Source organism: Petaurus breviceps, unplaced genomic scaffold (assembly GCF_028583685.1).
Source record: "Petaurus breviceps papuanus isolate PSGF00001 unplaced genomic scaffold, PetGlider_PUasm1.0 90879, whole genome shotgun sequence".
NCBI lineage: Eukaryota > Metazoa > Chordata > Mammalia > Diprotodontia > Petauridae > Petaurus > Petaurus breviceps.
In genome coordinates this window covers 14,289,302-14,303,035 of record NW_027187368.1, presented here as the reverse complement: position 1 = coordinate 14,303,035, position 13,734 = coordinate 14,289,302, and the positions used below count along the sequence as shown (strand labels likewise).

Genomic DNA, 13,734 nt, shown 5'->3' with positions numbered 1-13,734 from the left:
AAGTTCTCTTCCAGCTCTAGATATATGATTCTGTGGGCTGAGGACAATTTGAGTTAGTCCAGTTGGTCTCAGTCCGCCGAGGCACGGGGAAGCCATGTAGTACAGTAGAGTATTAAAAGCACTGCATTCAGAATTAGGATCGATGAGTTTGAATCCCAAGCTCTGCTGTTTAACCTGTGTTACCTTGGGGAAGGTGCTTAATCTCCGTTTTCTCATTTGTAAAATGAAGGGATTAAACTAGATGATTTCAAAAGTCCCTTCCAATGTTAAAATCTTGTCGTCTTACTAACCTTCACCTGTTCCCAGCACACTGAGCCATGGTAGCAATATGCCAAAAGAAGCTAACTACATCAGATCTTAGAACAGTAATGATCCAGGAAGGAATGGAAATTGGGTATGCAAATGTAATCAATGTCACTTTTATCTTGAATTTATTTTAATTTTCTCCCACCCATTGAAAAGACAATAAATAGGATATATATTACACATAGGAAGTGGGGCGAAACATTTCCACATTGGCAGTGTTGCCAAAACAAAACAAAAAAAACCCCAAGAAAAACAACGGAAAAAATGATTCAATCTGCACTCCAGTCCATCAGTTTTCTCTCTCTTGGGAGGTGGATAGCATTTTTCATTATGAGTTTCTTGGAACTGTCATGGATCATTTTATTGATCAGAGTTGTTAAATCTTGCACAGTTGGTTATCTTTACAATATTGCTGTTATTGTGTAAATTGTTTTCCTGGTTCTGCTCACTTCACTTTGTATCAGTTCATATAAGTCTTCCCAGGTTTTTCTGAAAACCATCTACCTTGTTTCTTACAGCACAGTAGAATTTTATTACATTCATATATCATAACTTAGCCATTTTGCAGCTGATGGGCCTCCCCTCTCAGTTTCTAATTCTTTGCTACCACAAAAAGAGCTGCTACAAATATTTTTTGTATGTGTCCTTTGCCTTTTTTTCCTGGTCTCTGAGGGATAGTAGCAGTATTGCTTGGGTAAGCTTTTCTTGGCAGTTGAGAAAATTGGCTCAAGTAAAGGGCAGAAAAGTCATCACACGCAGTCAATCCATTGTCCATCTTGCAGTCCAGAGTTGTGATTGGAACCCCAAGTGTTGTCTCCAACATCATCAACTGTTAAAGATGGACATGGACATCCTGAGCTTCCTTAATAACTAGTTTATAGAATCTTAAGAGCTGGAACCTTAAAGGTTATCTATTTTACCTCTTGCTTGAGAAATACCACAGCATCCCTAAGACCATTTAGCATCTCCTTGGAGTTCTTGGTGCCTGGGAACTTTGCTTCCTGAGGCCACTTGTTCCATTCCTGAACAACTCCCCCTCATGACAGTCTAAAATGGACTTCCATGTTTCTCCCCACATTGTCCTAGCTCTGTCCAAGTTAGAGCACCATGTAGTTTAGAGCTGGAAGGGACTAATTGTCTAATTTTACAGGTGAAGAAAGTTAAATTAAGCCCAGATAAGTTAAGTACCCAGACCAAGATCTCACAGATGCTAAGTAGCAGAGCTAGTATTTGAACCCGATTCTGATCCCAAGCCCAGTCCTCTTGCCATTGTACCATGCCCTCTTCCACATGCTTGAGAAGCTACTAAGCCTGAGAGGCTGAGTGGATAGAGTGGGGGCCTTGGGTCAGACTTGAATTAGAATCCTGGCTGTTGTGTGACTGAACCTCATTTTTCTTATGTGTAAAATGAGGTTATTACAGCACCTAACCTACAGGGTTTTTGTGAGAATCAAATGAGATTTTATACATACATATACAGCCAAATCTTAATGCACTATATAAATGTTAGCTAATATTGTATAACAGTCTCTATTTCTCCATACACACACACATATATGTATATGGAGGCATTTGGGGTTAAGTGACTTGCCCAAGGTCACACAGCTATTAAATATCTGAGGCTGGATTTGAACTCATGTCCTAACCACAGGGCTGATGCTCTATGCATTTCACCACCTAGCTGCCCTAGTCCTTCATATATTTGAAAATAGCAGTTATGGCCTCTAACAACCCATTATTTTGAAATTTATCTAAGCTCTTCTTAAATTTTGCTGTATTTTAAACTGGGTATCCACTTTTTGAGAAGGGTTGGGGGAGGAGTTGAAGATCTTTTACTAAACTTTCTCTCCTCTGGGTAAAGGCCCATTTGTCCTAAAGTGGACTTTTTCCAGCTTCAAGAGGTACATTTGTGTGGAATATGATGACCATGTCCAAACTCTCCAAAACAAACTTTTTATACTTTTATATATCTGGCTTTAAGTCCCTTAGACCTCACTTTACTGAAGAGTCCTAATCTTTTTAGTTTTCTTCATACAGCAGCTAGTTATGGCCAGTTTGGGCCATAAAACCAGCCCTAATACTTACTGTATGGTTTGGGAGAGCTCAACTTTTCTGAAATGCAATTTCCTTATATGCAAAGTGGTAAACCATGCAAGCATTGCATAAAAATGTCCTGCTCCCTCACTTTTGTTCATTCCTTTGTTCATTTGAGTTGTTTGATTGGGAACATTTCTATTCTGTCTTCCTTAAGGTGCAGTGAGCAGACCTGCACACAGTTGTATGTGCAGGACTTTGTGAGTAGAGTGATATTTGCTGTTTGACTTCTGAAAATCAGGAACTGGATCTTTTGAAGAACTGTTTTGGGAGGAGACTGGAATCCTTGGGAGAATGAGCCTCAATCAGGACCTTGTGCTCATACAATTTTTTACATAGATTGTCAGGCCATAGGTATATGAGTATTGGAGACCTATCCATGAGCTTACTTTATGACCTTGACAATTTGCTTAAAAATTCTTGACCCTACACAGTTTCCTTATCTGTAAAATGAGGGGGTTGGACTAGATCGGGCGTTCTTGGATTCCTTTGGCTATATACCCCACAGAATAATGTGGTGTTTTTTTTTTTGAGGGGGGGAAGGCAGGGCAATTGGGGTTAAGTGACTTTCCCAAGGTCACAAGGCTAGCTTTGTGTTAAGTGTGAGGCCGGATTTGAACTCAGGTCCTCCTGACTCCAGGGCTAGTTCTCTATTCACTGCACCACCTAGCCGCCCCAATAATGTGGTTTTCAAAAAAAAAAAAATCAATTAAAAGAAATGTCAAATTTCAATTAAAGGTCACTAAAAATAGAGATATAATTTTTTTTCCTACTCAAATTCATGGACACTTTGGAACCTATCCACACGTCCCTTTGGAGTCCTTGAATGAGATGATCTCACAGACCCCTTTCTAGTCTGATATTCTTTTTTTTCTTTTCCTTTTTTTACTTTTGGAAGGGGGACGGCAGGGCAATTGGGGTTAAGTGACTTGTCCAAGGTCACACAACTAGTGTTAAGTGTCTGAGGTTGGATTTGAACTCAGGTCCTTCTGACTCCAGGACTGGTGCTCTATTCACTGAGCCACCTAGCTGTCCCTCTAGTCTGATATTATAAGATTTCCTTCCACTTCTAATGTTCTGTTTCCAATATTTTCTAGTTCTCTTATCCTATAGTCTGTATTCTGATGTCCCTTCAAATTTTTGTGTTATTTGGCTCTAAGCTCCTTTCATTTCTTATATTAATGTTGTGTTCTAAGATCCCTTTCCACTTTGAAATTCTACGTTCTAAGGCCCAATCCAGCTCTGACAGTCTGTTCTAAAGTCTCTTCTAACTTTGGACATTTCATGTTTTGAGACCCTTTCCAGCTCTTCTTATTCATAAAATAGGTTGGTGTGAGAACAGAACACTTAGACTCTAGGAAGGTGGATTCTAATTACCTATGTTCTCCCTGCCCCCCAGTTTGAGAACCCCATTCCTTGAGGCTTCCAAAGACCAGAAACCCACTTTATTTCTTCTTGCCTGTTTGCTAATGTACTAATGACAGTTAGGTCAGGGAAAGAACTTTGTACCAGTTCTTATAAATCTGAGAAAAGTTTGCAAAATTGCAGTCATTACTGTAATCAGCAGTGGCAAGCCCTGATTAGAGTAATATGGTGGGACTTTCCTATTTTCCTCAAAGCCTGTTTCTTTAGTACTGGAATGAAGGGGAGGGGCACAGCTCAGCTCCCATCCTTCAGTGTGAAAGCTAAACATTTACCTGGCACTGAGGACTTTGAGTTCCCTTCTGAACAGATCTCAGACCTTTAGGAATTATGGATAGACTTGTCTCCAGCTAATCTGAGTTTATGGTGGGCCTACGGAAAAGAATATCGATTGAAGCTTTATGTAAAGACCACAAGGGGATGTAGTGAGGATAAGGGTAAAAAGCTGGGAGGTAATATAGCACAATAGAATAGGTGTTGAATTGAGAGTCATTGGACCTGTGTTCAAATCCTGATTCTGACACTTAAGTGTCTTGGACAACTCACATCACCTTTCTGGGGCCTTGGTTTATTTGTAAAATGAGGGTTGTTCCAGAGGTTTCCTAAAGCCCTTTATAGCACTGTGATTTTTGTGGGCCTGTTTCTGGTCCAGTCAGGGCCTCAAGGAGCCAGTAGTCCTTCACCAACACTTCTGACGAATGAAGAAAGTCAAAGAGAGCTTAAAAAAAAAGTACCAATCTTAGAGTTAGGAAACTGAGACTGGAATCCTGGCTGTAACACCAGTGTTTAGCAAGTTGCTAATTCCCCTGAGCCTCACTTTCCCTCATCTGGTAAACGGCGATAATAATACTTATACTACCTAAGTTCACATCACAAGAAATCAGTAAACACTATATTTTTATCAGAATATAAGCTGCTATTAATAATAAATGAAACACTAGTCAGACATCCATAACCTACATATAACATGAGGGCTACAGTGGTGCATCTGAAACCTAGGCTGCTATAGTACCTAGCAATTTTATCATCGTACCTATTTTTGAAAATTACACCAAACTACAATTCTTTTTTTTTTCATTAATGACCATTCTCCTTTGACTACACCCAAGAAATGGAAAAGAAGTTAGCAAAGATCATAAGATATAAAGCTTGAAGGCATTTTGGAATTCATGTAGTCCAATGCCCTCAAATTATTTTCTTATTTTTTTGTCTTTTTGGAGGGGGGAAGGCAGGGCAATTGGAGTTAAGTGACTTGACCAAGGTCACACAACTAGTAAGTGTTATGTGTCTGAGGTTGGATTTGAACTCAGGTCCTCCTGACTCCAGGGCTGGTGCTCTATTCACTGTGCCACCGAGCTGCCCCACTTTAATTGCTTGCTATGAACAAAAATCTATTTTCTCTCCCTCTTATCCTATTGGGCAGGGGGAGGGTAGAGACCTTGCAACAAATATGCATGGTCAGGGGGGACAAATTTCAGCATTGGCCATGCCCTTCACCCCCAAAAGTTGTATTCTGTATTTTGAGACTGTCACCTCTGTCATGACAATTGGTAGGTGACACACTTCATCATGGGTCTTCTTGAAGCATTGTTGGTTCCTAAGTTCAACAGAGCTCTTAAGTCTTTCATAGTTACTTGTCTTTATAAACAACCCTCTTGTTTCATAGTGGAAACAGGTCCACAGATGTTGGTGAAATGGAAAAAAAGTAGGATTCAGGAGAAACCTGACTATAGGCTGTTTTTCTTAACAATTAATGCTTCTGCAACCCTAGGTAAGTCATTTAACTTGAACCTGAGCCTCAGTTTCTTCCCCTGTAAAACAGAGATACTTGTGATCTTACAGGGTTGAATGTTTCAAGTGCAAAAATATTCCATAAAGTATAAACCATAAAACAGTGTGAATGTCAGCCATCATATTATCAAATTGCCCAGGTTCACACAGTTCCTTAGTAGTGGAGCCAGAATTCCAATCTAGGTCTTCTGACTAAATTGAAAAAGCACTATTTCATGAAGACCGACTGAGGGCTTTTTGCCTGTCACAGCCTACTTCCTATTCCTTAACACCTCTCCTGATCTCCAGTCTTGCATCTCTCCAGCTGCCCTTTAGACATCTTAAACTGGATGTCCAATTCAGCTCAACATGTCTAAACTTGAACCCATTATCTTTGCCTCAAACTCCTCTCTTTCTGACTTCCCTATTACTGCCAAGGGCACTGCCATCTTTCCAACCTCGATGTTACTCGAGACTCCCCACTCTTCTATCTCTAGTATCCAATCAGTTGCCAAGTCCTCTCATTTCTGCCTCTGTTAACATCTCTTGCATGTGTCCCCTTCTTTCCTCTGACACTGCTACTACCTTGGTGCAGGCAGGCCCTTATCACCTCCCACCTGGGATACTCTACTACCTTGCTGGTTGGTCTACCTGCCTCAATTCTCTCCCTACTCCAATCCATCCTCCACCAAGCTGTCAGACTGATCTTCCTAAAACTCACCCCTCTATTCAAAGAACTCCACTGGCTTCCTATTTATTACCTCCAGGATCAACTATAAAGTCTCCCAGCTTTTAAAGCCCGTTATAACTTCACTCCTTACCTTTCTGGTCTCCTCACACATCCTGAGATCCTGGTCCCTTTGCCATTCCTCAGACACCATCTTCCAAATCCCCCTTTTCACCGGCCACCCCCCATGCCTGCAATGCTCTCCCTCCTTCCTCAGCTTCCTTCAAGTCCCAGAGCTTAAGCACCACTCTGCAGGAAGCCTTTCCCAGCCTTCCATAATCTTGTTGCCTTTCCTCTGAGACTATCCCCAGTTTTTCCTGTATTGTTTGTACATGGCTATCTTCATGTTGCCTCCTCCTCTACGACTATGACCTCCTTGTAGGGCAGGGAATGTTTTTGCTTTTTTTTTTTTAAACCTTCCTTTGTATCCCCAGATCTGTGCCTGGCACATTGTAAATGCTTAATAAATGCTGACTATTCCTATGTTCGGATATAGGAAAGGACCCAGAAAAATGAATCCAATCCAATGCTCTTTTCACTGTATACCATGGATGGACTGGCGCTCCTCTTATATACAAACCAGGGAATACCCTGGACAGACGTACTCAGTTCCCTGTTTGAACTTCTGTAGATCCTGAAATGGCTCTCACTGATACCTCCAGCCAATGTCAAGGCAGTCTTTTTTTTTTTTCTTGCTTTCCTGGAAAGTTGGAAATTTTTTGCCTTAATGGAAATATGATAGACCAGACTCTCAGAGACAGAAACTGTAGTTTCCAGTACAACCATCCCTGCTTATGCAGGAGGGAAGGTACAGAAATGCTTATCTATCTCACAACAGAGAAAAACACTTTTTTAGGAGCTGGAACAGATTTAGCTGCTGGTATAGTCAGCAGGGGCTGGTGTCTCACCCCCAGACTGGCAGAGCTGAAGAATGTCAGATACAGTTTGCCTGGATTTTAGGAAAATATTAAAGTGTTTCATGCTGCCCTTGGGGCCAAGATGGAGAGATGTGAAATCTCAGGCACTGCGTGGAGAGCTAGGTCAGTGAGTCCCCCTGCACTCTGCTCGGGTCAAAGTACATCTGAACTATTAGTGAGGTAAGGGGAGAGAATAAGCATTTATTAAGCACCTACTATATGCCAGGCATTGAGCAAAATGTTTTTCAGAAATACAATCTTATTCTATTAGAGACACATCCAAGCGTCACATTTAAGAAAGGACATTGACAAGGTAGAGGGCATCCAGAAGATGAACTGGGCAGGTGAAGGACCCCGAGCTCATGCTGTCTAAGGATGGATTGAGGCCTGAAGACATCCTAATGGAGAAATGACTGCTTTTGGAGGTAGTGGGTCTCTCTTTACTGGAGGGTGACTCCTTGCCAGGGACAATAGGGTAGAGGGCCTTTTGGATCAGACTTGATGGCTTTTGAGTTCCCTTCTAACTCAATCCAAGCTTCTGGTGGCAGAGGGGGAAAGAGAAAGTGCCCGAGGTTGGGAATCTGAAGTTTAAGGCCAGGCTTGCTGAGCCCCGCCTGGGGTTATTTCTTGTTGGAGGCCCTGTAACACTCCCTATCATGGCTAATCTTTTGCTCCCTCTCTCTGCCTCCTCTAAGAGTCAGGGCCAGGGTAAGCAATGGCCAGATATCTGTATTAGGTATCCATTCCAAAGGAAAAACACATTTGTTTTTTATAGGTAGGGTGCTGGTCATGTAGTATAGGGGAAACACCATTGGATTTGCAGTCAGAAGACTGAGGCACAGGACCTAGGGTCCTCACCTCATCCTGAGCCTCATTTTACTTTGTATCAGCTCCCTCATAAGGAGATTGTGAGGAAAATGCCAGAGAAATAGGTATCATCATTATTTTTAAGGGATAGACATATTCTTTTAAGGGGCAGACACTCTCCTTAGAACACAATCTATACAGGTGAGTACAAGGGGGACATTTTAATGACTTCATTGGTTGCAGGAAGAAAAATGGCATTGGTCTTACTTTAAAGGGATTTCTGCAATTTTAATTCAGAGATCTCATAGTAGCTCTGAGCAGGGAGTCCTTATGGTCGAAGAGGTTGCTGAATTCTGGGCCTGGCTCACATAAATAAAAAACAGTACATATTCAAGTTTAAGGGAAACTCCTGAGAATGTGGCCAAAGAGCAGGTAAATGTTGGGAAAAGGTTCCCCGGGAGGCAGGAGAAAAAAATGGAGGGAGAATGGTACAATGGATAGGGTGCTATACTTGGGTCCTACCTCAGACACTAGCTGTGCTGATGCTGGTCTGAGTCTTGGTTTCCTCATCTGTAAAATGAGGGCTTGGCCAGGAGGATGACTTCTAGGGTTTCCTCTAGCTCCAGGATCCTTTCTGGACAGACTCATTTCCTCCTTCAAAAATGAGGGACTGAACTTGTTGATTATTGCCTCCTTACAGATGAGAAAGTGACTTGCTCACGGTGCTGAACTTGGCCTGGATTTGGAACCAGAGGGGCAGTGGCTGTACTACTTGCTAGCTGTTTGACCTTTGATCAGGTCACTTCAGTTCTTTGGGCCTCAGTCTCCTTTTCTCTAAGATGTGGGGTCTGCAGTATTGGTTCTCTAAGGGCTCCTCCAGCCTGAGAGCTGTGATCTTGTGAACCCTGACCTTCTGCTGCCCAATCCAGAACTCCACATGACCTTGGCCCCTATGCTTAAGGACCCAGGAGGCTGCCCAATCCAATGTTCTCCTTTCATTTTATCTAAAAGGAAACTGAGGTGCAAAATGTGAGGTGCCATGACCTCACCTCGCCAAGGAGTGGCAGAGCAGGTCTGCCCTCAGGTCCTCCAACACTCACACCTTCATTCACAGTGTGGCATGAGAGGATGAGCAAGACCACCAGACAAACTTGTAATAACGTGTGCATTCATGTCTGTTGGGAGAAGCAGCACTGACCTAGCATTATGGAAAACTAATCTGCCTGCTTTGGGGTGCTTGCCCCACCCTGGCATGTGAGGAAAGAGAAGAGGCCAGAATACTTACACAGGGCCCAAGAGCCAAAACAACAGGACAATGGCATATTTATTTACAACAGGACAAAAAGATACACATATTAATTAAAAATTTAAAACCATAAAAAAAGTCAGAAAAATCTATGATGGTTTGAACTTCTCCATGAGGAGTCCATCCTAACATTATCTCTTAGAGAGAATATCCCAAATCTAAATGAATTAAAGTTTCCAAATCACAGTTAACGATTGTCCCCTGGTTCCCCTTTCCCATCTTGATCCTTGGCTGATCCAACTTTGGTGTTACAAAGTAACCCCAAAGAGTTATTAGGCAAGATTGTAAAGTAGGTTCAATGGTTTTAGCTGGTGGGTGGGTGGGGGCTGGGAGAAATTAGAGGGGAACCTCACTTCTCTCTTAAAATAGGAGTTAAATCAATCAGCCATCTATAAACAACCCTGAGCTTTGTTCTGTGGTGGGAACCAGTGAGAAGGAAATAGGCCAAGAGAAAAATCCCAAATACACCCCATCCAGGTATTAATTCTGGTATGGGCTTGGTCTCTTACAACATAACAATAGGGAAATTGGTCAGGGCAGAAACAGAACTATTCCTATGAGGTCCGTGTTAATGATTAAGGTCACTGTCTGCAGAAGGGCCATACTTGTCCATACATGTTCCTTGCCTACCACGAAGAAGAAAGATGGGGAAGGGCTTCCCATTATCTCACTGATATTTGGGGAAGACAAACTCACCTTCCTTCTTCACTGCTCTCCATTTTAACTTAGTGGCTGTGACTGTTCCGAAGGAGAAAAGTGAGAATTCAGACTTGGTTCTAAAGCCTGGGGAGAGATGGAATGGGGGCCTAGAGAGGGAAGCTCATTGTAAGGTACAGCCTATAGAATGGAGGAAGGCCTTCTCTTCCTCAGCCAACCTGCCACCAAAATGAGCTGAAACAAGGAAACCAGTTTTCTCTCATCCTGTCCACAAGAGAACTCGAGGGCCTAAAAACAATAACGAGACCAGTTTTCTCTCATCCTGTCCACAAGAGAACTCGAGGGCCTAAAAACAATAACGAGAACATCTACTAAAACATATGTAAAAGTACAGCCCTTTTGAATAATGGAGATGACTCCTAAGTGAGAGTCAAGTGGGGAAATGGACTGAAAGCCTCCCCACCCACTCACTCACCAAAGTCCTCCCCTCCCATAGCCAAGAAGGAAGGCTCACTGCTCAGTCACATGTTTCTTGGCACCACAGAAACACTGATTGGTTTGTATGAAGGCCTCTCTTCTTCTCATCCAGTCCTAAGACAGGGAAATCCCTGCTGCCCAAAGAATGTTGTCATCCTGGCATCTGGGTTTTCCCCCCTGTCATGGGTGCTGGTGCTCAACTCTGACCTTCCTCTGGTCACTGGACAGGGCTTCAGTTTTAGTTGTTGCAGAGGGCATCACCAAGCTCTTCCCTGCCTTGCTCTGTCTCTGAACATCCGTCACAGTCACAGTCTGGGGAGGGGAAAGGAAGAAGCAGGATGGGTGGATGATGGAGGCAGAGGGCACTTGCTGCTGCAGAGACAGAATGACCCATCTGCAGACTGGGAACTGCACTCACAAGGATCCACAGAAAACACAACCGGGGATGATGGGGAGAATCCCGTCAAATGGATGAAAAGCAGCAGCCTGAAAAATGCCCTGGATTTCTCAAGATTTCCTCTTCCAGGTGATTTCTGGGAGCAGGAGATGGAAATGCTCTCCCCAAATCAAGTGCCCTGGTGACCAAAACTCATAGTGTCCTGGAGACTCCTCCTGTTTCCAATCTCAAATCCATTTGTGTAAAATCGAGGGAAGAAAAATAAAAAAGCCAAAGAATTATGAATGGAGGGGCATTTCTTAGCTTTAGAAATAAAAAAAAAAGTTCCCCATAGAACTGGAATAATACGATAAAATGCAAGATTTATCTACATGTCCCTCCCACCCCAAGTAGCCCCAGGATCCATGAACACTGTGCCAAAAATGACATTCCAAACGAGCAGGAGTTATTTTATTTCACTCATCAATCCCCATTGGTTGGTTTCCTTCGGAGACCAGGGAAAGGAATCCCCCTTCCTTCCTGGCAGGAAATGCACAGGTCTGTCTCTTTGTGCCAAGTGAGTTTCATGTTCAGTCTATCTTCACTGCTGCATAGATTTTGCGGACAAACATGTAGGCTGCATAGAAGCCAATAGTGCCGGTGAGCAGCCAGAAGGACAGGACCATGAGGGCCGTGTAGCCGAAGTATAACAGGGAAGGAATGAACTCGACAATGTCCAGCTGGAGGAAGGAAAGACAAGCAGAGGGAAGGCCTTGTCAGAAGTGCCCAGTGTCAGGGCTCTTTGTCACCTTGCTGTACAAGAGGGGAAGCAGGTGCCCTGGCACCAGGAGGGCAGGGGGTTGGATCTCTAGGCTCACAAACTTTGAGGTTTAAAAGTACTTTCCTCAAAGCAACACTATAAGTCAGGTGGTATAAGCATCATTCTCAGTTTTCATGAGGAAAATGGTTGAGAGAGATGAAATAACTGGCCACAGGTCCATGGGAAAGCTAGAAGCTGACTAGGCCTAGAAACCAGAGCTTCCTAGTTGTCTCTTTCACACCCGAACGGCCTCAGTTTCTATTATTCAATTTAGCAAACAAGTCTTTGTTCATACAACCCAGCCCCTTAAGACTTTTTATGGCACCACCATAAAGCTCTCTGCTCAAACCTTCTGAGACTCAAGACAGTCAGGTGGCACAGGCTTAGACTTGGAGTCAGGAAGACCTGAATTAAAGTCCTGTCTCACATGCTTCCTGGATGTGTGAGCCTGGGTAAATCACTGGACCTCTTAACCTCAGTGTCCTCATCTGTAAAATGAGGAAAATAACAGGCCCCATCCCATATGGTTGTGAGGGTCAAATGAAATAATCAAGTGTTTTGCAAACCTCAGAACATTATATAAGTGCTAGCTACTATTATTTATTTATTTGTTTATTGGAGAAAAAAAAAAGTCAAGAACTTAAGTCCTAAAAAATCAGGTGCCAACCTCTTCTATGATGGAACCAGGGCAAGAATAGATAGTGATGGGGGCGGGGTGGGGGGGAAGAAGGAAGGACAGCTGGATACCCTTCTGGGTATGTGGGGTATCAAGATTCAGAAACCTGACTCTTCCTAATGCCCTACCACCATGGTCCTATTGCTGAAGGATGGGAGATGGTGGTAGCCTCCAGTCTGTAACCTATACCTTATTAACGAAGTAAAAAATGGCATAGATCAGGACGTAGAAAGCTGAGCCTCCAGAGACCAGGAAATTCCTCCACCACCAGCGATAATCCTAAACGGGAAGCAGAGAAAGGAGAATCAAAATTACTGACTCCAGCCAGACCCTCTTTCCCCTACCTTCCATGGATGACTATAGTTCTAAAATCCTGGAGATCAATTTATAGAGGGGATGAGATGGTGAATCATTTGTTTATTCCTCTGACAGGACACAAGATTGAAAACAAGGTATATCTGAGGCCCTGCCTTTGTGTTCTAAGGTCCCCCTATATCCCATGTTCCAAAAGCTCTTCCAAAAGTGACATTCTATGTTCTAAAAATCTTTACAGCCATATCATGTTCTAAGGTCTGCCCTACTTCCAACATTCTATGTTCTAAGGTCTGTTTCAAGTCCGACATTCTATGGTTCTGTGATTACTGAAGGCTGTCCTTTCACTTGAGTAGGGTTAGATTGCTTCTAACCAGTTCTGTCCAGACTTGTTCTAGAATGCTTCTTTTCTCTTGGGTCCAAGCGAACAAAATCAGGGGCCAGCTCCCCATCACTTCCCCCTTACTTACCTCAGCACAGAGCTGGAAGTACACCATGACAATGCTGATCTGGGAGCAGGACACAACCAGGATGATAAATACAAGGAACAGAAAGCCAAAGAGATAGTAGAACTGATTCTCCCAGATTGCCTGCACACAAGAGGGAAGTGTTTCAGGCAACCTGCCTATGCAGTTCTCTTGTCTTTCTGATGTCCTGTCCTGGTCCCAGCGGAAAGGGAAAACTACTCCCTCTTCTAGGGGCAGGTCTCAGTACATGAGCTGAGAAGTTTTCACAAGGTCACTCCAACCCTGCATGGAGTCAGAGGTACTGATGGTAGTCTGGCTCTGTCCTTACAACAGAGGCGTCAAACTCATGGTCCTTGGGCCAGGGGATCTGTCCTGAACCAGATTAAAATTTAACTGGGAAATGTTTAACAACAACAACAAAATCCCAAGAAAAAGAATGTTAACTTGTGGTTTTCTAAGTCAACATTCTGCCCACAGGGATGGACAGATCTGTTTGGAGTCTGACACCACAAGGCAGAGCCCCTTCACCCTGAAGCCAAGAGTCCTAGCTAGCTAGCAAAGGCCGCCATTCCCAAGGCTGCGGCTCCAGCCCATGCTTTG

The 13,734-nt window shown here is 43.3% G+C and overlaps 1 protein-coding gene across 1 annotated transcript in view; it reads right to left on the bottom strand.

The window, feature by feature from the left end:
• Positions 1–9,349: 9,349 nt before the first annotated feature.
• Positions 9,350–13,734, bottom strand: part of TM9SF4 (transmembrane 9 superfamily member 4) — a 61,536-nt gene continuing 57,151 nt past the window's right edge. Inside the window, exons 16-18 of the mRNA XM_069073924.1 lie at positions 13,138–13,257; positions 12,545–12,634; positions 9,350–11,599 (exon numbers count right to left, since the gene is read on the bottom strand). Coding sequence (XP_068930025.1) covers positions 11,450–11,599; positions 12,545–12,634; positions 13,138–13,257 — 360 coding nt within the window. The 3' untranslated portion in view covers positions 9,350–11,449. The remainder of the gene's footprint in view (positions 11,600–12,544; positions 12,635–13,137; positions 13,258–13,734) is intronic.